We start from the raw sequence: 24275 nt of genomic DNA on the forward strand, positions 1-24275 counted from the left end.
CATTCACCACCAGGTACCTGGCAATGTGGCATGAGAGCCTCCTGTTGCGGGAATTTATGTATAGATTTGGGGGTGGGATGCCCCTCCAGCAGATATCATGCGCATGCAACCCACTACCAAAATCAGCACAATCACTTTTGTGATTTGTCCCCACAAAACACTTCATCACCGTTTCTTCCTGTCTATTCAAAGGGCCTCTGCTGCACGATACCAAATGTAAGAATTCACTGATAAATGTATCTATGTACTGGCTCACTGGGAAAACTTCAGAAATTCATATAGACATGTGAGCTCAGCTACTCAGCAGCCCCTCTGCCTGAGTGATAATCCCTGGCATCCTGATACCTGAGTGCCAGACAGGTAAAAAGTAAAGGGGACCCCAAACCATTAAGTCCAGTTATGATCGACTCTGGGGTTGCGGCGCTCATCTCGCTTTATTGGCCAAGGGAGCCAGCGTACAGCTTCCGGGTCATGTGGCCAGTATGACTAAGCCGCTTCTGGCAAACCAGAGCAGCGCATGGAAACGCTGTTTACCTTCCCGCCGGAGTGGTACCTATTTATCTACTTGCACTTTGATGTGCCTTCGAAATGCTAGGTTGGCAGGAGCAGGGACCGAGCAACGGGAGCTCACCCCGTTGTGGGGATTCGAACCACCGGCCTTCTGATTGGCAAGTCCTAGACTCTGTGGCTTAACCCACAGCACCACCCACGTCCCTTGCCAGACAGGTAGCTATTCCAGAAAAAACAAAGCCAGATAAAGATAAAAGGGTGTGATTAACTTGGCTGGGAAACAGGGAAATGTAAATATCTTTTTTGTTACACTTGATGGGTGTTTGGTGGAGGGCAAGGAGAACCATGGGGCAGGGTCCAGGATGCTCAGATTACTGCCACCAGACCTCCCCTTTCATGATGTAACCATGATGTATGAGTGATGTAGTTTTGGGAGGGTGTAACATGGGAATTAGCAGCTAATAAAAGTTTGGGTTTTCTTTTGTCCGGGGCTTCCATCTTGTTCCACCTTGTGGCAGGTGGGAATCCTGTTGCGACAGTCTTCAGTAAAGACCAAGCCTACTGGCTGCTGTTTTGCTCTGGTATTCCTGGCTGGTGTCCTTGTTTTTTGTCCAAGGGAGCCCTCAGATTTCTCCGTTAACACTCCCAACCCCGTCCCCCTTCCCATTTGTGGAAAAGCTTCGTTTATGCCTTTCTGGAGTCTTTTGAAGGCACAGGAGCAAAGAGAGAGATGTGGAAAGTGGCAACCTTAATTTATGCAGCATAAAGAAATGATTGCAGATTACTAGTGAATAATAATAATAATAATAATAATAATAATAATAATAATAATAATAATAATTTATTAATTATTTATACCCCACCCATCTGGCTGGGCTTCCCCAGCCACCCTGGGCGGCTTCCAAAAAAATATTAAAATACTGTAATACATCAAACATTAAAAGCTTCCCTAAATAAGGTCCCCAACACAGGAAACAAGAAGCTGTTGTAGGTTGGGGGGAGATCATGGAGGGATGCTTACCTGCAGAGTGATTAACCTACCTGGATCTCTCAGTGCACGGAGCGCATCTCTCCAATGAGCCTAATAATTCGCTTAGGGGAAGAGCTCTTGCGGGAGTCCTGCTTTCCCCAGCACGCGGAATTATTTGCCTTAATCTTGCATTTCCCTCCCTGCGGCCGCCTTCAGCATCTCTGCGAAAGCAAGAAGAAACTCACGTGGAACACTTTGCATTTTCCCCCCTTTCAGATCTGCGGAAGAGGAAAGGGGCACATACCCTCTCCTCCTCTTTGCAATCTTCTGCTCTAGGAATGTGGGCTCAGATGCTGTTGCTGCTGTTAACCATTGAAGACCAAACAGGGAGGGAGCTGCCTCTTTTTGGCATCCTTCAGAGATGGAGCAGGAAAGGCGGGTGATCTCAGGTATGTGTAAAATAGCTGAATGCCTCTCCATGAAAGAAGCAGTAGCTCCTTGCTTATAGAAAGCTAGCTTGCCAGGGAACAGGGGAAAACAAAACCTTTCCCCCTTGGTCCCTGGAATTTAAATTTGTGGCAACTGTGAAAAGGGCAGATTCCATGTTAGGGGTTATTAGGAACCTAAGAATAACTCTACAGTCCATGAGGCAGACTGAGGCAGCCACTTCAGGCCATAGCTGTCAACCTTTCCCTTTTCTTGCGAGGAATCCTATTCGGAATAAGGGAATTTCCCTTAAAAAAAGGGAAACATTGACAGCTATTGCAGTGGAAGCAAATACTAATACTAACAATAATCATTTATTTATTGTACCCCATCCATCTGACTGGGTTGTCACAGCCATTCTGCACCTGGTTGATCCAACAGAGTCATTCTTAGGTTCTTAATAACCCCTAGCATAGGATTTGCCCTCTTGGCAGTTGCCACAAATTCGAGGGGAAAAGGTTCTGTCCTCATCTGTTCCCTGACATGCTGGCTTTCTATCAGTGGCGTAGCATGGGTTGTCAGCACCCGGGGCAAGGCAAGTAATTTGCACCCCCTAACCTGTGGATTTGCGCCCCTAACCTGTGGATTTGCGCCCCTTAACCCCCAGATGTTGCGCCCGGTGCGGCCGGGCCCCCCTGCACCCCCCCACGCTACGCCACTGCTTTCTATAAGCCAGGATTTGCTGCTCCTTTCATGGAGAAGCATTCAGCTGTCTCTCACAGGCTCCCTAAGTCTGCTCCTCTCCCACGCAACCTGAGATTTCTTCTTCGCCTTATCTGCCTGTGCTCCACCCTCTTCATCCCTTTGCAGATTCTGAGAGATCAAGGGGGAGGGGAGCCGGTCAGAGCAGGAGGGGGAGACCCCCTAACTTAGTCACCAGCCTGACTCATCTCTGCCTCTTGGCTCCTCTCCAGCCTCCTCTTCTGCCTCTGATTCTGGACTGCTCTCTGCCACAAAATACTTTTAACACCATACAGCTTCCTTCACCCATTAATACCTTGGTTCATGAGGGTCACTTTTCCTCAGTTACCCACTCTCTAAGCCAGGGGTCCTTAAACTTTTTAAACATTGGGCCGGTGCGCTGTGTCTCAGACACAGTTGTGGGCCGGACTATATTTTTTTTTGGGGGGGGGGGAAATAATGAACGAATTCCTATGCACATTGCGTGTTATAGCTAATGACTTGCAGTTCAAACAATGTGGATTAAAGGCAAAGGAGGAATTGGCTAAATGGTAGGGAAAGATGGAGTTTTCCCACTGGAGCTATAGAAAGTGGAAACTGTGCCTTTTAAACTTGCTCATAAAGGATCTAGGGTTAGGGGCAGAGGAAGCCAAGTTTGCCTATGACACAGGAACTTGCCAAATTGAGTGAATGTGCTGCAAAATAATTAAGACAGCAAATGCAATTCAGTTTCCATGAGCGTCAAGTGATGTCTGCCTCCGCTGAAAAGGCTCGATTTCCCTCGGTGTCCCAGTGGGTCAAGGAGCCTTCCCTCCCCAGCTGCCGGGCCCTCCAGGAGCCCCAATACTTCGCCTATGAGAGCCTGGAAGATGCCGATGACTCTCTCCACAGACCTCTGCAGCTGCCCCTCGTCTGCCCGGCTCAGCTTGGCCTGCACTGTTGCTGCAGGAAGCCCTTCTCCACCCCACCCGGACCCCAGCCCGGGTCTTGCCACACAGGCGGCTGCGCCCAGGGATGCCCTCGCTGCCTTGCTCGGTCTGCACTCTGCACGCACTCAGAGGCTCCTGAGCAGCGGCGACACCCACATAGGCGTCCCGGAGGCAGCAGCGGCTCCTCCTCCTGCTCCGCGAAGGGGCAGCTCGGGGCCAGGCGAGACGGGGGGAAGGCATACAATATTTAAAATGAATAATGATTTTAATCAACATAAACTTACAGTGGTACCTTGGGTTACAGACGCTTCAGGTTACAGACGCTTCGGTTTACAGACTCTGCTAACCAGAAATAGTACCTTGGGTTAAGAACTTTGCTTCAGGGTGAGAACAGAAACCGCGCGGTGGCAGCGGGAGGCCCCATTAGCTAAAGTGGTGCTTCGGGTTAAGAACAGTTTCAGGTTAAGAACGGACTTCTGGAACGAATTAAGTTCTTAACCCGAGGTACCACTCTATAAATATTTCAATGGGAAGTATGGGCCTGCTAATTTATGTTGGTCAGGAGAGAATCAGCTAAATAATCATGGGCGGGCGTTTTTCTCTCCCCCACCCCACCCCACCCCCAAAAAAACTGCAAAACGTGGGAGCAGTGGGAATGGCAGTGAAAGGGCAAGCCTGGAAAGTGAGAGGAAGATAAGAGAGAGGGGCTTAGGAAGGGAGAAAGCAGAGTGGGGTGTTTGTGTGTCAAATTCAGGAGGTAGCAGCACTTTTCCAAAGGTTTCTCTGCTTTGGAACTTGAAGGGGCTGGAAATAGACAGTTCCACCCCACCCCGGCTTCTTCCGCCACCCCAGAGATTAAAATGGTAGTGCTGGGTGGCACCTGCCCGCTCTTGCCAACCTGCAGCCCTTCAGGGATCTCTCCGTGGAGAGCGCCAACCCCTTCCAGAAGAAGTTAAAACTTGCAAAGGCTACCAAGGCATGGAGCTGAATTCTCCTCACACACCCCCACACCCCCGCCATAAAAAAGGACAGGGGAAACTTGCAAAAAGGGCGGCCTCACATGAGCAGACTGGCGCCGGTGCGCAGAGAAAGAGAGGCTGAGCTTTTCTTGTCAATATTCTGAACTCCTCCAACAGTGGCAGGTTGCAAAGGCGAAATGTGCATGCTGGGTGGGTGGGGTATGCGCGGGGGCTTGCGAGATGGGAAGGAGAGTGGTGGGGAAGTGGGAGACCTGGAGGGGCGGCGACTGAGCCGCGAGGGACCCCAGCAGCGGTGCTGCCTTCCGCCTGAACCGCCTGCGCACAAGGCCTCCTGGCCGCCGCCATTTCCTGCTCCGCCATCTCCACTTCTGGCCTGGGACCCCCACAGCACCAGAAGCCAGACAGCCAGCAGCAGCAGCAGCGAGAACTGAATTTAGGACCTTGGCGGGCCTGATCCGGCCTGTGGGCCGTAGTTTGAGGACCCCTGTCTTAACCTGACCATAAGCCCTCTCTCTTCTCAAATCCATCCCTATCTTCTCAAATCAAGCCCCATCTCTTCACCTGACCCGTAGCCCTATCTCTCTCTCTCTCTCTCCCTTTTTATCCTCCCCTTTTTGTGACTTTGTAGCCATTTGGTGACAGGCTCCTTCACTCTGACAGAATTTCAGGGAGACTGCACCAGCAGACTCTGGCCTGGCTCTGCTGTCTGTCACACCTGTCCTTAAGGCGAGGGGTGTCTGGGTTCCTTGACAGTGTGTGGCCAGTTCCTTGCTGGAGCTTGGGGCGCTATCTAACCATTGCAATCCAGGGTCTTTGTACTAATTTTAGCCAATGCATTCGAATGGAGAAGGCAGGGGAGGTTTGAGTTGAACAAATCCTTGAATTCAAGCATTTCTATTGTTCTTCCTAGAGTTTCCCAAAAAGGGACGTGGGTGGCGCTATGGTCTAAACCACAGAGCCTAGGGCTTGCTGATCAGAAGGCCGGTGGTTCAAATCCCCACGACAGGCTGAGCTCCCGTTGCTCGGTCCCTGCTCCTGCCAACCTAGCAGTTCGAAAGCACGTCAAAGTGCAAGTAGATAAATAGGTACCACTCCAGCGGGAAGGTAAATGGCGTTTCCGTGCGCTGCTCTTGGTTCGCCAGAAGCGGCTTAGTCATGCTGGCCACATGACCCGGAAACTGTACGCCACCTCCTTCGGCCAATAAAGCAAGGTGAGCGCCGCAACCCCAGAGTCGGCCACGACTGGACCTAATGGTCAGGGGTCCCTTTACCTTAGCGAGTTTCCTGCTTATTTCCCATTGTTGTTGAAGGCATGAAGGTGGCGCCTGCGGTGCTTCAGAAACTTCAGCTGCTGCAGAATCTGGCAGTCAGCTTGCTCACCGGAGCAAGACTGTGTGAGCATATTACACTGATCCTGGTCCAACCACACTGGAAACCAATTAGTTTCTGAGCCCAATTCAAAGTGCTGGTTTTGACCTATAAAGCCTTAACAGCTCAGGATCACAATACCTCAAGTATTGCCCCAGGCTGGATATCACCCTCTAAGACACTTCTTCATGTGCCTCCTCCATGTGTGGAAGGTGACAAAACAAGATCGGGACTTTTCTACAGTGGCTCCGTTTGTGGAAAGCTCTCCACAGGGAGGTTTGGCTGGCACCTTCATTATGCGCCTTTAGGTCCCGAGCGAAAACATTCTTCTTCAACCAGGACTTTGGCTGAATAAAGGGCAGTAATAAATGAAATATACAAATGTCTGTAGTAATAAAAAACACATCTTTGTGGGGAGAAGCTCTCCTGCACAAAACTGCTGCATTAAAAATAAAAATAAAATTTGCTATTGCATGTACAGAAAGTGGGGAAAGAGAAGGAAGGGATCAGCAGCCTTTTGTGCGAGTGATTCCAAATCCTTGCATGACTTGCAGGCCACACAAATATTTTTTTTTAAAGTTGACTGCCCTTTGGGGCAAATCTGGTACATCACAAAACATGTATTTCACAAATTAGTTTTCCAAAATGGTGTGTTTCCGGGCTTAGAGCAGCACACATGATGTGGAAATTCATGAAGGAGTTCCTGACCAGAGATCCAAATAAAACCAGGTAACGGAATCAAAAAATATTTATTGTGCACACCGAGGATTTATTATCCGCTTCTCAAAGGTTTTTTTTCCACGAACAAAAATATAGCTGGGACTGACCGCTGAGACCATATAACACCGGTCCTGAAAGACCTACATTGACTCCCACAATTCCAAGTGTTAGTGCTGACCTTTAAAGCCCTAAATGGCCTCGGCCCAGTATACCTGAAGGAGCGTCTCCACCTCCATTGGCCCTCCTCCAAGGGCCTTCTGGTGGTTCCCTCACTGCAAAAAGTGAGGATACAGGAAACCAGGCAGAGAGCCTTCTCGGTAGTGGCACCCATCCTATGAAATGTCCTCCCTTCAGATGTCAAGGAAATAATAAATTGATGTTTTATTGTGTTTTTAATATTCTGTTGGGAGCCACCCAGAGTGGCTTGGGAGGCCCAGCCAGATAAGTGGGGTATAAGTAATAACTTAGTATTATTTTTTATTTTCACTACTACTACTACTTCTACTACTACTACTATAGCATTCTGCAGCAGTAACCAGTCAGCTTCTAACATGTTAAGGCATGAGAAATAGTATTTTCTTGTTACTGACTTTTGCCTATACATTCCATCTATCTGTACGTAACTGTATCTACAAAAGCCTACAAGCTGTATATGTTTATTGTTTGGACCATTATGGTCATATGAAATATATACATAAATATGGCATTAAAATACAGTATCAGTCTATATTACACACACACACACACACACACACAAATAAGTTTTTAGATGTCATTCCCAATTAAATCTTTACAGTCCACCATGTTCTCCTCAATGAACATTCTCTCTGCCTAGTTTCTGAAGCTCTTTCCACACTCCATGCATTCATATGGTTTCTCCCCTGTATGAGTTCTTTGATGTCTAATAAGGATGCTTCTGGCACTGAAGCTCTTTCCACACTCCATGCATTTATATGGATTTATATGGTTTTCCTGTGTGTGAATTATATGATGCATTTTAAAAGAGTTGCTGCAACTGAAGCTCTTTCCACACTCCATGCATTTATAAGGTTTCTCCCCTGTATGAGTTCTTTGATGCACATTAAGGGAGGAACTCCAACTGAAAGTCTTTCCACACTCCATGCATTTATAAGGCTTCTCCCCTGTATCAGTTCTTTGATGCTCATTAAGGTGACTACTGTTTCTGAAGCTCTTTCCACATTCCATGCATTTATAAGGCTTCTCCCCTGTATGAGTTCTTTGATGCACATTAAGTTGGCTACTGGATTCGAAGCCCTTTCCACACTCCATGCATTCATAAGGTTTTTCATCTGAGTGTACTCTTTGATGTCTAGCAAGGGCTGAGCGACTACAGCTGTAGTAATTTTATCTTATGTTCAAGATTTCTAAACACCTGATCCAAAAGGTCTCTCAAGTGGCACAGTGATCTCTTTCTGCACACAGTACATTCATGTTTTTTCTCCACCCTGTTAAGTTGATTTTCATCTGCTTGGGAAACACTGTGTTCATCCCTTGGCTTCACTGTTTCTCTCCTCTCTTGTTTGTTGGCTCCATCTTGAACCCCCAACTTCGGGGCAGCTGTTTATACGCATTGGGTATCTTATATAATCAAACAAGGATAAACCTGGTTCAGAATAGAGCATATTGGTAGCGATCTACTGCTTAGTTACAGCATATACAAAGAAGCTCTTCTGCAATAATTTTTTATAACGTCCCTCTAAATATTCTGAGCACATAGTCTGAAAACAAAAGTCAGAAATGCTTGCCTAAAGGAACAGATTGGTAAATCAGAGGGGAAATTCTCAAGTTCATGTCTTATTTTAATTAAATACCAATGTGGGGCAGTGTACAAAATTAGCCAGGCGCCCGACACATTTTGCACCTGGCTATTGGCAACTTGGAAAACTCAGCAGTGGCCAGAAGATTGGAGAAGATCAGTCTACATCCCAATCCCAAAGAAGGGCAGTGCCAAAGAATGCTCCAACTATCGCACAATTGCACTAATTTCTCACGCTAGCAAGGTTATGCTTAAAATTCTACAAGGAAGGCTCAAGCAGTATGTGGACCGAGAACTCCCAGAAGTGCAAGCTGGATTTAGAAGAGGCAGAGGAACCAGAGACCAAATTGCAAACATGCGCTGGATTATGGAGAAAGCTAGAGAGTTCCAGAAAGACATTTACTTCTGCTTCATTGACTATGCAAAAGCCTTTGACTGTGTCGACCATGGCAAACTATGGCAAGTTCTTAAAGAAATGGGAGTGCCTGATCACCTCATCTGTCTCCTGAGAAATCTCTATGTGGGACAAGAAGCTACAGTTAGAACTGGATATGGAACAACTGACTGGTTCAAAATTGGGAAAGGAGTACGACAAGGCTGCATTTTGTCTCCCTGCTTATTTAACTTATATGCAGAATTCATCATGCGAAAGGCTGGGCTGGATAAATCCCTAGCCGGAATTAAGATTGCCGGAAGAAATATCAACAACCTCAGATATGCAGATGACACAACCTTGATGGCAGAAAGTGAGGAGGAATTAAAGAACCTTTTATTGAGGGTGAAAGAGGAGAGTGCAAAATATGGTCTGAAGCTCAACATCAAAAAAACGAAGATCATGGCTACTGGTCCCATCACCTCCTGGCAAATAGAAGGGGAAGAAATGGAGGCAGTGAGAGATTTTACTTTCTTGGGCTCCATGATCACTGCAGATGGTGACAGCAGCCACGAAATTAAAAGACGCCTGCTTCTTGGGAGAAGGGCAATGACAGGCCTAGACAGCATCTTGAGAAGTAGAGACATCACCTTGCCAACAAAGGTCCGTATAGTTAAAGCTATGGTTTTCCCAGTAGTGATGTATGGAATGAGAGCTGGACCATAAAGAAGGCTGATCGCCGAAGAATTGATGCTTTTGAATTATGGTGCTGGAGGAGACTCTTGAGAGTCCCATGGACTGCAAGAAGATCAAACCTCTCCATTCTGAAGGAAATCAGCCCTGAGTGCTCACTGGAAGGACAGATTGTGAAGCTGAGGCTCCAGTACTTTGGCCACCTCATGAGAAGAGAAGACTCCCTGGAGAAGACCCTGATGTTGGGAAAGATGGAGGGCACAAGGAGAAGGGGGCGACAGAGGACGAGATGGTTGGATAGTGTTTTCGAGGTTACCAGCATGAGTCTGACCAAGCTGCGGGGGGCAGTGGAGGCCAGGATTGCCTGGCGTTCTCTGGTCCATGGGGTCACGAAGAGTCGGACACGACTAAACGACTAAACAACAACAACAAATTGGCAACTTATCACTAGACAGCTGTTGCAGCTAAAGAAAGCTCTTTCCATACCCCAAAAATGTATATTGTTTGTCCCCGGTAGGAGTTCTTTCATGCACAGTAAAGAAACTACTATAACCGAAGCTCTTTACACACATCAACTTTCATAGGGTTAGTCCCCTGAAGGAGTTCTCTGGTGTCGAGAAAGGTGGTTACTGTGGTGGTAGCTCTTTCCACACTCCAAACATTTGTAGGGTTTGTCCCGTGTGAATTCTCTTATGTGCATGAAGGATGTTGGAGTCACTGAAGCTTTTTCTACATTTCAAACATTTATACGGTTTCTCCCCCGTATGAGTTCGTCGATGCACATTAAGGGAGGAACATTGACTGAAGCTCTTTCCACACTCCAGGCATTCATATGGTTTTCCCCGTGTGAGTTCTTTGATGTTTAGTAAGGTAGCCACTGTAGCTGAAGCTCTTTCCACACTCCAGGCATTTATATGGATTTATATGGTTTTCAAATCCCTGCGGCGGGGTGCGCTCCCGCTGCTCGGTCCCAGCAGTTCGAAAGCACCTCCGGGTGCAAGTAGATAAATAGGGACCGCTTACCAGCGGGAAGGTAAACGGCGTTTCCGTGTGCGGCTCTGGCTCTGGCTCTGGCCAGAGCAGCGATGTCACGCTGGCCACGTGACCCGGATGGGCGCACAACCCCAGAGTCTGTCAAGACATGCCCGTACGGGCAGGGGTACCTTTACCTTTACCTTTATGGTTTTCCTGTGTGTGAATTATATGGTGCATTTTAACAGACTTGCTGCAACTGAAGCTCTTTCCACACTCCATGCATTTATAAGGTTTTTCACCTGTATGAGATCTTCGATGCACATTAAGGGAGGCACTCTGATTGAAGCTCTTTCCACACTCCATGCATGTATATGGTTTTTCCCCTGTGTGAGTTCTTTGATGTTTAGTAAGGGTACTACTGTCAAAGAAACTCTTTCCACATTCCCAGCATTTATAAGGTTTCTCCCCTGTATGAGTTCTTTGATGCAAAGTAAGGTGGTCACTGTTTCTGAATCTCTTTCCACACTCCATGCATTCATAAGGTTTCTTCCCTGTATGCGTTATCTGATGCACATTAAGTTGGCCACTGTTTCTGAATCTCTTTCCACACTCCATGCATTCATAAGGTTTCTTCCCTGTATGCATTATCTGATGCACATTAAGTTGGCCACTGTTTCTGAATCTCTTTCCACACTCCATGCATTCATAAGGTTTCTCCCCTGTATGAGTTCTATGATGCACATTAAGTTGGCTACTGAATTTGAAGCCCTTTCCACACTCCATGCATTCATAAGGTTTCTCCCCTGTATGAGTTCTCTGATGCACATTAAGCTGGCCACTGTCTCTGAAGCTCTTTCCACACTCCTGGCATTTATATGGTTTTTCCCCTGTGTGAGTTTTTTGATGTCTAATAAGGTTGCTTCTGGCATTGAAGCTCTTTCCACACTCCATGCATTCATAAGGTTTCTCCCCTGTATGAGTTCTATGATGCACATTAAGTTGGCTACTGAATTTGAAGCCCTTTCCACACTCCATGCATTCATAAGGTTTCTCCCCTGTATGAGTTCTTTGATGCACATTAAGTTGGCTACTGGATTTGAAGCCCTTTCCACACTCCATGCATTCATAAGGTTTCTCCCCTGTATGAATTCGCTGATGCACATTAAGTTGACTACTGAATTTGAAGCCCTTACCACACTCCAGGCATTTATATGGTTTCTCCCCTGTATGAGTTCTCTGATGCACATTAAGCTGGCCACTGTCTCTGAAGCTCTTTCCACACTCCATGCATTCATAAGGTTTTTCACCTGAGTGTACTCTTTGATGTATAGTAAGGGCTGCGCGACTACAGAATCTCTTTCCGCACACAGTACATTCATGTTTTTTCTCCACCCCGTTAATCTGATTTTCATCTTCTTGGGAAACACTGTGTTCATCCCTTGGCTTCACTGTTTCTCTCGTCTCTTGTTTGTTGGCTCCATCTTGAACCCCCAACTTCCTTTCCTTCTCTTGCTCCTCACCTCTTTCTGGCCAGACTTCTGATGGCTCCTCCTCATCCAGGACCCCCCAGACATCTCCTGATGGAATAAAAATTTTAAAATAAAGGTTGATACAGCTGCTTCCTTATCAAAACTCAAGGCCTGGCACTATGTTAAAGGCGTTTTACATGAAAACAAATGGTGTGATACCTGGTTTTAATAAAATATCACCATTTAATCAAGGGTTATTTGTATCAGAAAAGTTCTGGTGAGCAGTCCCTAAGATTAACCAAGCCATAAATAACACAATTTAAACCAGCAGGCAATAACATCAACAGAGCCTGCCTGCCTATGGGCCTGTGTGAGGCGGCTGCCTCAGGTGTCACCCCCAAAGGGGCGTCACTGCTTAGCTTTGCTGCTAGTCTCCCCGGCTTCCAGGGGCGAAGTGGGATGGGCAGCAAAGCTTTGTGAGTCCTCTCCCCTCCAGCCAAGTCCAGAAAAGGATCCTCCCCCAACAAGGGCAAGTCCACAAGAGGGCAGACATTCCACCACTCAGCTTTGTCAGGATCTGAAAAGGCTCTTTGCTAGTAAATGGGGGGAGGGGTCTGCACCCCTTGGAGGTCTGGAGGGGTGAGGGTGGACCACCCCACCCAACCTGCAGGGGTACGCTCCTTATGGATTTTGAGCCCCCATTGTGGGGGCAGAAGTGAGGCCACCCCTGAGCATTGATAATACAGCACTGCAACTCAGAGCGGTTTGAAAGAGCTTGTTGAAAAACCAAAATGAATAATAACAATAATAGCATTTATTTTATTTATATCCCAAGCGTCTGGCTGGGTTTCCCAAGCCACTCTGGGTGGCTTACAGCATATATAAAAATGCAATCAAACCTCATATATTAAGAAACAGAATATTCTATATATGCAACAAACAAACCAATACATCAATAGAAACCAATAACAATAACAAGATACTCAAGTATTCTACAAATTAGGATCCCCCACACAGAAGATTTTTAGTATGCTTTTCCCACCATTCTCCACGCTAGATTGCCACAATGCATTATACTTCAGGCTGCTTTAGAAGAGCGTTCAGAAACTACAGAGTCCTGACCGGTGCAAGAGGCTCTGAGCATATCTGGGTTCCTGTCTTCCAGTCAAGGTGCTGATTTTGACTTATGTAGCTCAATGGCTGCTTCTCATGAATCCACCGAGAGCCTGCGCTCATCATCTGAGGTCCTTCTCACAGTGCCCTCTCCAACTGAGGTGCAAAGAGAGGCATTACATAATGCGTCTTTCAGTGCTGGCTCCCCACCTAAAGAATGCTCTCCCCCAGGGAGGCAACCCAGAAGCCTTCACTGGCTAATTGTAGCAGAGAAGCAAGAATATTTATTTTCAGCCAGGCTTCTGGCCTTTAACTTGGGAGAAAAACAAACAAAAGGAAGGCACTCCGAGCCACTGAGGAACCCATACCTATTATAACTATTAATGAAGGCGAAAAGGATCCTTACCCTGAGAGGTCACCATCTCACGAACCTCCACCATGACGTCCTTGTACAGAGCTCTCCGTAGGGCCCACTTGTCGTCAGCGAAATGCAAGGACACCTGTCAAAGCTCACTGATCCCTGGAAGGACAGAACAATTCCCTTCTTTATAGGCACTCCAAGGCAAGTGTGGAAACCATCTCTCCTCAGATCCCCCTCCAATGATAGATGGGGCAACTGGAGATTTGACCTTCAGTGTTTGTTTTTTAATAAGACGTGAAAATCTGGATAACTAAATTTAAGACTGGGGGAAATGGGTGTTTTGTCCCACCCCATACTCCCTCCTTCCTCCCCTTCCTCAGGTGTTTGGAGACCAAACATGCTGCCCAGCAGGCAAAATGGGAAGTGGAGAGCGATGTTTTTTTCAATGATGGCTTTATGCATCCTGGTTTCTAAATTGGTTTGTGGGTTTTAGTTGTGTTCTAGCTCCCATTGGATCACTGTGCCACTTGAGAGAGCTTTTGGATCAGGTGTTTAGAAATCTTGAACATAAGATAAAATTACTACAGCTGCAGATGGCCAGTTATACGCCCAGGGGCCCACCTTTTTTAATGATATATGTTTAGTACATACATTTTGCAGAGGAAAAGTTTTTTCTCGTGGTTTAATTTTCAGTGGACCTATGGCCTTCGATACAATAAAATGCTAAAGAGTCTTAACTGAGGAGGATCCTCTCCTGCCATAGAGCATGCAGCTCCTTCTGCACTCTATGGGGCGCTACCTTTGAAGGTGACCCGGAAACTAGATCAAATCCAGAATGCAGCAGCTAGACTCGTAACTGGGAGCAGCAGCCAACTAAGACCTGAAAGATCTACATTAGCTCCCAGTATGTTTCCGAGCAAAATTCAAAATGTTGGTGCTGACCTTTAAAGCCCTAAATGGCCTCAGCATGTATACCTGAAGGAGCGTCTCCGCCCCATCGCTCAGTCCTGACACTGAGGCCCAGATAGAATTACTACAGCTGCAGATGGCTAGTTATATTGGTACCTCAAGTTAAGAACTTAATTCGTTCTGGAGGTCCGTTCTTAACCTGGAACTGTTCTTAACCTGAAGCACCACTTTAGCCTCCCACTGTTTCTGCACGATTTCTGTTCTAATCCTCAAGCAAAGTTCTTAACCTGAGGTGCTATTTCTGGGTTAGCGGAGACTGTAAGCTCAAGCGTATGTAACCCGAGGTACCACTGTATATCCCCAGGGGCCCACCTTTTATAAAGCCCTAAATGTCCTTGGCCCAGTATACCTGAAGGAGCATCTCCACCCCATCGTTCAGCCCGGACACTGAGGTCCAGCTCCAAGGGCTTTCTGGCAGTTCCCTCCTTGGGAGGTTACTGGGAACCAGGCAGAGGGCCTTCTCGGTAGTGGCACCCGCCCTGTGGAAAGCCCTCCCTTCAGATGTCAAGGAAATAAACACCTATCTGACTTTTAGAAGACATCTGAAGACAGCCCTGTTGAGGAAAGCTTTTAAGGTTTCCTCTTTTATTGTGCTTTTAATTTTCTGTTGGGAGCCACCCAGAGTGGCTGGGGAAGCCCAGCTAAATGGGCGGGGTATGAAGGAATAGAATAATAATAATAATAATAATAATAATAATAATTCTTGTTCCTCCTGCTCCTCCCTGGCTGGCAGGAGACTCTCCCGGCTCCCTGTTCACTCCCTGCCATTCCTCCCCATTCCCTGCCCTGCGGCCTTTGCTGGGCGCTCCTTCTGCTTTCTCTGGACAGAGGAGCGGGAGAAAAGGCCGCAGGATGAGGCCAGAGGCCGGCGAAGGCCAGCGAGCAGCGTCGCTTCGGCCTCCCGCTTCCCCTCCCAGGAGAGGACGACCTTTCCCCGCCGCCCAGGAGGGACGCGGCGCCCTCCCTCTCGCCCCCCAGTTCCGCCCCCGGCTCGGCCCCCTCCCCCCAGTTACCCGCCTCCAGGGAGGACAGCATCAACCCGGGGAAGCGGAACAGGAAGCGGAAGCGCCTCCTCTCTCGCCAGTCTTCCCTTCCTCTCTAGGAATCGAAGCTCTGTCGCCGCAGTTAACCCTTGCGGAGCCGCGGGGCAGGAGCCTCTTGGCTGCTCCGGGCAGAGAGGGAGCCCGGCTGGTCTCCGGCTCTGAAGCAGAAAAGGGAAACCCGGCTGCAGGATCAGGCCAGCGGCGCCCCCAGGACAGAATCCCCGCCGCCCCCCCGCAGGTGCTCCAAGCAAGATCCGAGTTCAAGAGCAGCTTTATCCTCACCTGTGGTATTATACTTATTTATATCCCGCCTTTCTCCCAGACCGAGAGTCAAGGCGGCTTACAAAGGGGTTGCCATAGTTATAAATTCTAAAAGGCAGGCGGCATTGAGAGGCAAGGAACTGCAAACGTTTCAAAGATCCTGGTTGAAATCAGAATTAGAAAAAAAATCAAGATGCACCTATTTTGTGAAATCAGCTGAGAAGAGAGGTCCAGGGGCTGCAAAAAGATGAGTGCTTTAAATATTGTCAAATGACAGAATACCTGACAGAGTCTCGAATTAGGATTAGCTATGTTGGATCCAACTGAGTCCTTTCCAAGTGTGCCTCTAAAATGGTGCATGCACACAGGGAAACAAACCCCCACGAGGGACCTTGGTTTCCCGGCTTTGCTTCAGGATGAGAACAGAAATTGCGGCGCGACGGCAGCGGGAGGCCCCATTAGCTAAAGTGGTGCTTCAGGTTAAGAACAGTTTCAGATTAAGAACAGACCCCAAGAACGAATTAAGTTTTTAACCCGAGGTACCACTGTACAGCTTTAAAATACAGTATCAGCCTATATGCTGGACCATAAAGAAGGCAGATCGCCGAAGAATTGATTCCTTTGAATTATGGTGCTGGAGGAGACTCTTGAGAGTCCCATGGACTGCAAGAAGAACAAACCGATCCATTCTTAAGGAAATCAGCCCTGAGTGCTCACTGGAAGGACAGATCGTGAAGCTGAGGCTCCAATACTTTGGCCACCTCATGAGAAGAGAAGGCTCCCTGGAAAAGACCCTGATGTTGGGAAAGATGGAGGGCACAAGGAGAAGGGGACGACAGAGGACGAGATGGTTGGATAGTGTCTTCGAAGCTACAAACATGAGTCTGACCAAACTGCGGGAGGCAGTGGAAGACAGGAGGGCCTGGCGTGCTCTGGTCCATGGGGTCACGAAGAGTCGGACACGACTAAATGACTAAACAACAACAACAACAACATCAGCCTATATTATACACACACACACAGACACACACACACATACAAATAAGTTTTTAGATTTCATTCCCAATTAAATATTTACAGTCCACCATGTTTTCCTCAATGAACTTTCTCAGTCTGGGGGCAGCAACTGCAGATCTCACAACTTTGTCACAGATTTCTCAAACCAGACAACAAATATGTGACTTTCAGTAATAATCACAATAATTTATTATTTATACCCCACCCATCTGTGTGGGTTTCCCCAGCCACTCAGGGCAGCTTCCAACAAAATATTAAAATACAATAGACCGTCAAACATTAAAAGCTTCCCTAAACAGGGCTGCCTTCAGATGTCTTCTATAAGTCTGGTAGTTTCTATAAGTCTGTTTTCTATAAGTCTGTAGTCTTCTGTAAGTCTGTTTTCTGCAGATGCAGTAGAGGCGGTGGTCTTCTTCACCGTCACTATCGCCACTTGGTAGGCTCCACATTGAGCTCTAACCCATGTGCGGTCAGATGCAGAATGAGTCATCCACCACCGGCACTCTAGCCATCTCAGTGATTGTTTCATTGCCCTCAGATTGGTGGAAAACCATGGAACTGCCCAGGCTCCATGCCATTGGAGAGGGCGCTTCAGAGCCAGTCAATAGCTCAGGTTAACTCCACATTCCAGCGGGCCACCAGGGAATCAGCTGAAAGGCCATCAACATGGGATAAAGCATCCCCTACCACTCTCTGGAAACCATTTAGATCCATTAAGTGGTGGGGACGGACCATCCAAATAGGCCCCACCTCCCTGCAGAGGGGAAGGGTCGCGGAGAAGCCCAGTTGCACCAGGAAGTGATCTGACCATTGCACTTCTTTTGTTTCGCTTTTATTAGTGTCAGATCACCAACATCCATAGAGGTGAACACCAGGTCTAAGGCTATGAGTTGGGCCAGACTTATTCAGGGACAGCCCCATGGAGGCCATAGTTTCCACGAAGTCCCGAGCAGCCCCTTGTAAGGTCGTGTTGGCGTGGATGTCAAAATCCCCTAGGACAACCAAACTAGGTGTTTCCAAGAGAACATTCACCACAACCTGAAGCAGCTCGGGCAGGGAATCCTTGGTGCAGTGGGGAGGTCAGTACACTAAAAGGAATCCTGTACTGCCCCTATTGCCCAACTTCTAGAATATGCACTCAGAGAACTGGGTCTTCCCAACAGGACGCCTAGTGCAGACTAATGACTTCCTAAAAATCACTGCAACCCCCCCTCCCCACCCACATGATCTGGGTTGCTGTGCGTAAGAGAAGCCAGGTGGACAAGCAGCGGCAAGGACAGGCCCATCTGCTTCATCCAACCAAGTCTCTGTTACACATGCTAGGTCAAGTCCTCCATCCATGATCAAGTCATTGATGGCAGTGGTCTTATGAATAATTGACCTGGCATTGCACAGCAGCACCTTCAGGTCATGTGGGTATCCCTCGCTGATTCCAGTATCTGTCCGGTCAATACCAGCCCCGGAGGCAGGGATAGTCCTCAAACAATGACTAAACCTGCCTCCTTGGTAATGACATGGTCTGGTCTTAGTGTAACTCCTCCTTCCCCACGCCAGAAATAATTTTAAAGGTAAAAAAGAAAATTTTAAAGTATTTTAAAAATAACTGTGTGTTGTTCTGAGTTCTCCTGGGGAGCGACAGCAGCAGCCTCAGCTGTCCTTATGAGGCCTGCCAGGCCCTGCCCTGGGCAGGTGGTGAGTGGCAGGAATGGGGCACTCAGGAAGGGGAGTCCTCCTGGGCAGCTGTTTACACGCATTGGGTATCTTATATAATCAAACAAGGATAAACCTGGTTCAGAATAGAGCATATTGGTAGCGATCTACTGCTTAGTTACAGCATATACAAAGAAGCTCTTCTGCAATAATTTTTTATAGCGTCCCTCTAAATATTCTGAGCACATAGTCTGAAAACAAAACTCAGAAATGCTTGCCTAAATGAACAGATTGGTAAATCAGAGGGGAAATTCTCAAGTTCATGTCTTATTTTAATTTAATACCAATGTGGGGCAGTGTACAAAATTAGCCAGGCGCCAGACACATTCCCACACTCCATGCATTTATAAGGTTTTTCACCTGTATGAGATCTTCGATGCACATTAAGGGAGGCACTCTGATTGAAGCTCTTTCCACACTCCATGCATGTATATGGTTTTTCCCCTGTGTGAGTTCTTTGATGTTTAGTAAGGGTACTACTGTCAAAGAAACTCTTTCCACATTCCCAGCATTTAGACCTGAAAGACCTACATTAGCTCCCAGTATGTTTCCGAGCAAAATTCAAAGTGTTGGTGCTGACCTTTAAAGCCCTAAATGGCCTCAGCATGTATACCTGAAGGAGCATCTCCACCCCATCGCTCAGTCCTGACACTGAGGCACAGCTCCAAGGGCCTTCTGGCGGTTCCCTCCCTGCAAGAAGTGAGGTTACAAGGAACCAGGCAGAGGGCCTTCTCAGTAGTAGCACCCGCCCTGTGGAACGCCCTCCCATCAGATGTCAAGGAAATAAACAACTAAGAAGAAGACATCTGAGGGCAGCCCTGTTGAGGAAAGCTTTTAATGTTTGATCTTTTATTCTGCTTTTAATTTTCTGTTGAGAGCTCCCCAGAGTGGCTGGGGAAACCCAGCTAAATGGGTGGGGTATGAAGGAATAAAATAATAATAATTCCTCCTGCTCCTCCCTGGCTGGCAGGGGACTCTCCTGACTCCCTGTTTACTCCCTGCCATTCCTCCCCATTCCCTGCCCTGCGGCCTTTGCTTGGCGCTCCTTCTGCTTTCTCTGGACAGAGGATCTGAAGAAGTGTGCATGCACACGAAAGCTCATGCCAAGAACTAACTTAGTTGGTCTTTAAGGTGCTATTGGAAGGAATTTTTTTTGTTCTGGTTAAAGAGGAACATTTTTGCCTGAATTCAAGCTCGTCCAGTTGAAGTTGAAGGTCAGAAGATTCAGGGCAAGACAAAAAGAAGGCCTTGTTCACACAGCACATTATTAAACGATGGAACTCTCTTCCACAAGAGGCAGTGACAAACTTGGATGGTGTTAAAATACAATTGGAAAAGATTCATATAGAGGAGACGGCTATCAATGGCTGCCTGCCACAACAGCTACCATACATTCCACCTCCACTTTCTGTGATGCTTCTTGGTCCAACTTGCTGGGAACTCCTTCTCTCAATTCCGCCTTCCATTGGCCGGCTTTCTTGAGCACGCAAAATGGATTAGGATTGCCAACGTTGTTGTTTTTTTCCCCTGGCCTTGCTCCTGTGCAGTTTAACATTCACCACCAGGTACCTGGCAATGTGGCATGAGAGCCTCCTGTTGCGGGAATTTATGTATAGATTTGGGGGTGGGATGCCCCTCCAGCAGATATCATGCGCATGCAACCCACTACCAAAATCAGCACAATCACTTTTGTGATTTGTCCCCACAAAACACTTCATCACTGTTTCTTCCTGTCTATTCAAAGGGCCTCTGCTGCACGATACCAAATGTAAGAATTAACTGATAAATGTATCCATGTACTGGCTCACTGGGAAAACTTCAGAAATTCATATAGACATGTGAGCTCAGCTACTCAGCAGCCCCTCTGCCTGAGTGATAATCCCTGGCATCCTGATACCTGAGTGCCAGACAGGTAAAAAGTAAAGGGGACCCCAAACCATTAAGTCCAGTCGTGATCGACTCTGGGGTTGCGGCGCTCATCTCGCTTTATTGGCCAAGGGAGCCAGCGTACAGCTTCCAGGTTATGTGGCCAGCATGACTAAGCCGCTTCTGGCAAACCAGAGCAGCGCACGGAAACGCTGTTTACCTTCCCGCCGGAGTGGTACCTATTTATCTACTTGCACTTTGATGTGCCTTCGAAATGCTAGGTTGGCAGGAGCAGGGACCAAGCAACGGGAGCTCACCCCGTTGTGGGGATTCGAACCACCGACCTTCTGATTGGCAAGTCCTAGACTCTGTGGCTTAACCCACAGCACCACCCACGTCCCTTGCCAGACAGGTAGCTATTCCAGAAAAAACAAAGCCAGATAAAGATAAAAGGGTGTGATTAACTTGGCTGGGAAACAGGGAAATGTAAATATCTTTTTTGTTACACTTGATGGGTGTTTGGTGGAGGGCAAGGAGAACCATGGGGCAGGGTCCAGGATGCTCAGATTACTGCCACCAGACCTCCCCTTTCATGATGTAACCATGATGTATGAGTGATGTAGTTTTGGGAGGGTGTAACATGGGAATTAGCAGCTAATAAAAGTTTGGGTTTTCTTTTGTCCGGGGCTTCCATCTTGTTCCACCTTGTGGCAGGTGGGAATCCTGTTGCGACAGTCTTCAGTAAAGACCAAGCCTACTGGCTGCTGTTTTGCTCTGGTATTCCTGGCTGGTGTCCTTGTTTTTTGTCCAAGGGAGCCCTCAGATTTCTCCGTTAACACTCCCAACCCCGTCCCCCTTCCCATTTGTGGAAAAGCTTCGTTTATGCCTTTCTGGAGTCTTTTGAAGGCACAGGAGCAAAGAGAGAGATGTGGAAAGTGGCAACCTTAATTTATGCAGCATAAAGAAATGATTGCAGATTACTAGTGAATAATAATAATAATAATAATAATAATAATAATAATAATAATAATAATAATTTATTAATTATTTATACCCCACCCATCTGGCTGGGCTTCCCCAGCCACCCTGGGCGGCTTCCAAAAAAATATTAAAATACTGTAATACATCAAACATTAAAAGCTTCCCTAAATAAGGTCCCCAACACAGGAAACAAGAAGCTGTTGTAGGTTGGGGGGAGATCATGGAGGGATGCTTACCTGCAGAGTGATTAACCTACCTGGATCTCTCAGTGCACGGAGCGCATCTCTCCAATGAGCCTAATAATTCGCTTAGGGGAAGAGCTCTTGCGGGAGTCCTGCTTTCCCCAGCACGCGGAATTATTTGCCTTAATCTTGCATTTCCCTCCCTGCGGCCGCCTTCAGCATCTCTGCGAAAGCAAGAAGAAACTCACGTGGAACACTTTGCATTTTCCCCCCTTTCAGATCTGCGGAAGAGGAAAGGGGCACATACCCTCTCCTCCTCTTTGCAATCTTCTGCTCTAGGAATGTGGGCTCAGATGCTGTTGCTGCTGTTAACCATTGAAGACCAAACAGGGAGGGAGCTGCCTCTTTTTGGCATCCTTCAGAGATAGAGCAGGAAAGGCGGGTGATCTCAGGTATGTGTAAAATAGCTGAATGCCTCTCCATGAAAGAAGCAGTAGCTCCTTGCTTATAGAAAGCTAGCTTGCCAGGGAACAGGGGAAAACAAAACCTTTCCCCCTTGGTCCCTGGAATTTAAATTTGTGGCAACTGTGAAAAGGGCAGATTCCATGTTAGGGGTTATTAGGAACCTAAGAATAACTCTACAGTCCATGAGGCAGACTGAGGCAGCCACTTCAGGCCATAGCTGTCAACCTTTCCCTTTTCTTGCGAGGAATCCTATTCGGAATAAGGGAATTTCCCTTAAAAAAAGGGAAACATTGACAGCTATTGCAGTGGAAGCAAATACTAATACTAACAATAATCATTTATTTATTGTACCCCATCCATCTGACTGGGTTGTCACAGCCATTCTGCACCTGGTTGATCCAACAGAGTCATTCTTAGGTTCTTAATAACCCCTAGCATAGGATTTGCCCCCTTGGCAGTTGCCACAAATTTGAGGGGAAAAGGTTCTGTCCTCATCTGTTCCCTGACATGCTGGCTTTCTAGCAGTGGTGTAGCATGGGTTGTCAGCACCCGGGGCAAGGCAAGTAATTTGCACCCCCTAACCTGTGGATTTGCGCCCCTAACCTGTGGATTTGCGCCCCTTAACCCCCAGATGTTGCGCCCGGTGCGGCCGGGCCCCCCTGCACCCCCCCACGCTACGCCACTGCTTTCTATAAGCCAGGATTTGCTGCTCCTTTCATGGAGAAGCATTCAGCTGTCTCTCACAGGCTCCCTAAGTCTGCTCCTCTCCCACGCAACCTGAGATTTCTTCTTCGCCTTATCTGCCTGTGCTCCACCCTCTTCATCCCTTTGCAGATTCTGAGAGATCAAGGGGGAGGGGAGCCGGTCAGAGCAGGAGGGGGAGACCCCCTAACTTAGTCACCAGCCTGACTCATCTCTGCCTCTTGGCTCCTCTCCAGCCTCCTCTTCTGCCTCTGATTCTGGACTGCTCTCTGCCACAAAATACTTTTAACACCATACAGCTTCCTTCACCCATTAATACCTTGGTTCATGAGGGTCACTTTTCCTCAGTTACCCACTCTCTAAGCCAGGGGTCCTTAAACTTTTTAAACATTGGGCCGGTGCGCTGTCCCTCAGACACTGTTGTGGGCCGGACTATATTTTTTTTTTGGGGGGGGATAATGAACGAATTCCTATGCACATTGCGTGTTATAGCTAATGACTTGCAGTTCAAACAATGTGGATTAAAGGCAAAGGAGGAATTGGCTAAATGGTAGGGAAAGATGGAGTTTTCCCACTGGAGCTATAGAAAGTGGAAACTGTGCCTTTTAAACTTGCTCATAAAGGATCTAGGGTTAGGGGCAGAGGAAGCCAAGTTTGCCTATGACACAGGAACTTGCCAAATTGAGTGAATGTGCTGCAAAATAATTAAGACAGCAAATGCAATTCAGTTTCCATGAGCGTCAAGTGATGTCTGCCTCCGCTGAAAAGGCTCAATTTCCCTCGGTGTCCCAGTGGGTCAAGGAGCCTTCCCTCCCCAGCTGCTGGGCCCCCCAGGAGCCCCAATACTTCGCCTATGAGAGCCTGGAAGATGCCGATGACTCTCTCCACAGACCTCTGCAGCTGCCCCTCGTCTGCCCGGCTCAGCTTGGCCTGCACTGTTGCTGCAGGAAGCCCTTCTCCACCCCACCCGGACCCCAGCCCGGCTCTTGCCACACAGGCGGCTGCGCCCAGGGATGCCCTCGCTGCCTTGCTCGGTCTGCACTCTGCACGCACTCAGAGGCTCCTGAGCAGCGGCGACACCCACATAGGCGTCCCGGAGGCAGCAGCGGCTCCTCCTCCTGCTCCGCGAAGGGGCAGCTCGGGGCCGGGCGAGACGGGGGGAAGCCATACAATATTTAAAATGAATAATGATTTTAATCAACATAAACTTACAGTGGTACCTTGGGTTGCAGACGCTTCAGGTTACAGACGCTTCGGTTTACAGACTCTGCTAACCAGAAATAGTACCTTGGGTTAAGAACTTTGCTTCAGGGTGAGAACAGAAACCGCGCGGTGGCAGCGGGAGGCCCCATTAGCTAAAGTGGTGCTTCGGGTTAAGAACAGTTTCAGGTTAAGAACGGACTTCTGGAACGAATTAAGTTCTTAACCCGAGGTACCACTCTATAAATATTTCAATGGGAAGTATGGGCCTGCTAATTTATGTTGGTCAGGAGAGAATCAGCTAAATAATCATGGGCGGGCGTTTTTCTCTCCCCAACCCCCCCCCCCCCAAAAAAACCTGCAAAACGTGGGAGCAGTGGGAATGGCAGTGAAAGGGCAAGCCTGGAAAGTGAGAGGAAGATAAGAGAGAGGGGCTTAGGAAGGGAGAAAGCAGAGTGGGGTGTTTGTGTGTCA

At 47.8% G+C, this 24275-nt stretch overlaps 2 protein-coding genes across 6 annotated transcripts in view; both read right to left on the reverse strand.

Moving 5' to 3' along the window:
- The window catches only part of LOC307209076 (uncharacterized protein), a 27004-nt gene extending 17751 nt beyond the window's left edge, over positions 1–9253 (reverse strand). Inside the window, exon 1 of the mRNA XM_079964173.1 lies at positions 7382–9253. Coding sequence (XP_079820299.1) covers positions 7476–7934 — 459 coding nt within the window. The 5' untranslated portion in view covers positions 7935–9253 and the 3' untranslated portion in view covers positions 7382–7475. The remainder of the gene's footprint in view (positions 1–7381) is intronic.
- Positions 710–23348, reverse strand: LOC307208708 (uncharacterized protein). Of its 5 annotated transcripts, XM_079963590.1 has the most exons (4): positions 22921–23348; positions 21509–21658; positions 13451–13564; positions 9437–12039 (listed from the first exon to the last, which is right to left on the reverse strand). In XM_079963590.1, the coding sequence occupies exons 3-4, from the start codon at positions 13482–13484 to the stop codon at positions 10622–10624; spliced, it is 1452 nt and encodes a 483-aa protein (XP_079819716.1). In that variant the 5' UTR covers positions 13485–13564; positions 21509–21658; positions 22921–23348; the 3' UTR covers positions 9437–10621. The 5 variants fall into 5 exon arrangements, 3 of the variants coding, with proteins under 3 accessions (XP_079819716.1, XP_079819717.1, XP_079819715.1); XR_013835220.1 differs by lacking the exons at positions 9437–12039; positions 22921–23348 and adding an exon at positions 710–1701 and having other exon boundaries at positions 21509–21747; XM_079963591.1 differs by lacking the exons at positions 21509–21658; positions 22921–23348 and adding an exon at positions 15392–15546.
- Between the last annotated feature and the right edge of the window lie 927 nt (positions 23349–24275).

This window comes from Podarcis cretensis (genome assembly GCF_951804945.1).
Source record: "Podarcis cretensis genome assembly, chromosome: 2".
In the NCBI taxonomy this organism is placed as follows: Eukaryota; Metazoa; Chordata; class Lepidosauria; order Squamata; family Lacertidae; genus Podarcis; species Podarcis cretensis.

Bases quoted from the DNA above. Each gene is read 5' to 3' on its own strand.
- LOC307208708 (XM_079963590.1), bottom strand. From the start codon at position 13,484: ATGGTGGAGGTTCGTGAGATGGTGACCTCTCAGG. The intron at 12,040-13,450 runs GTAAGGATCCTT...TTATTCCATCAG, and splicing joins TGAGATGGTGACCTCTCAGG to GAGATGTCTGGGGGGTCCTG.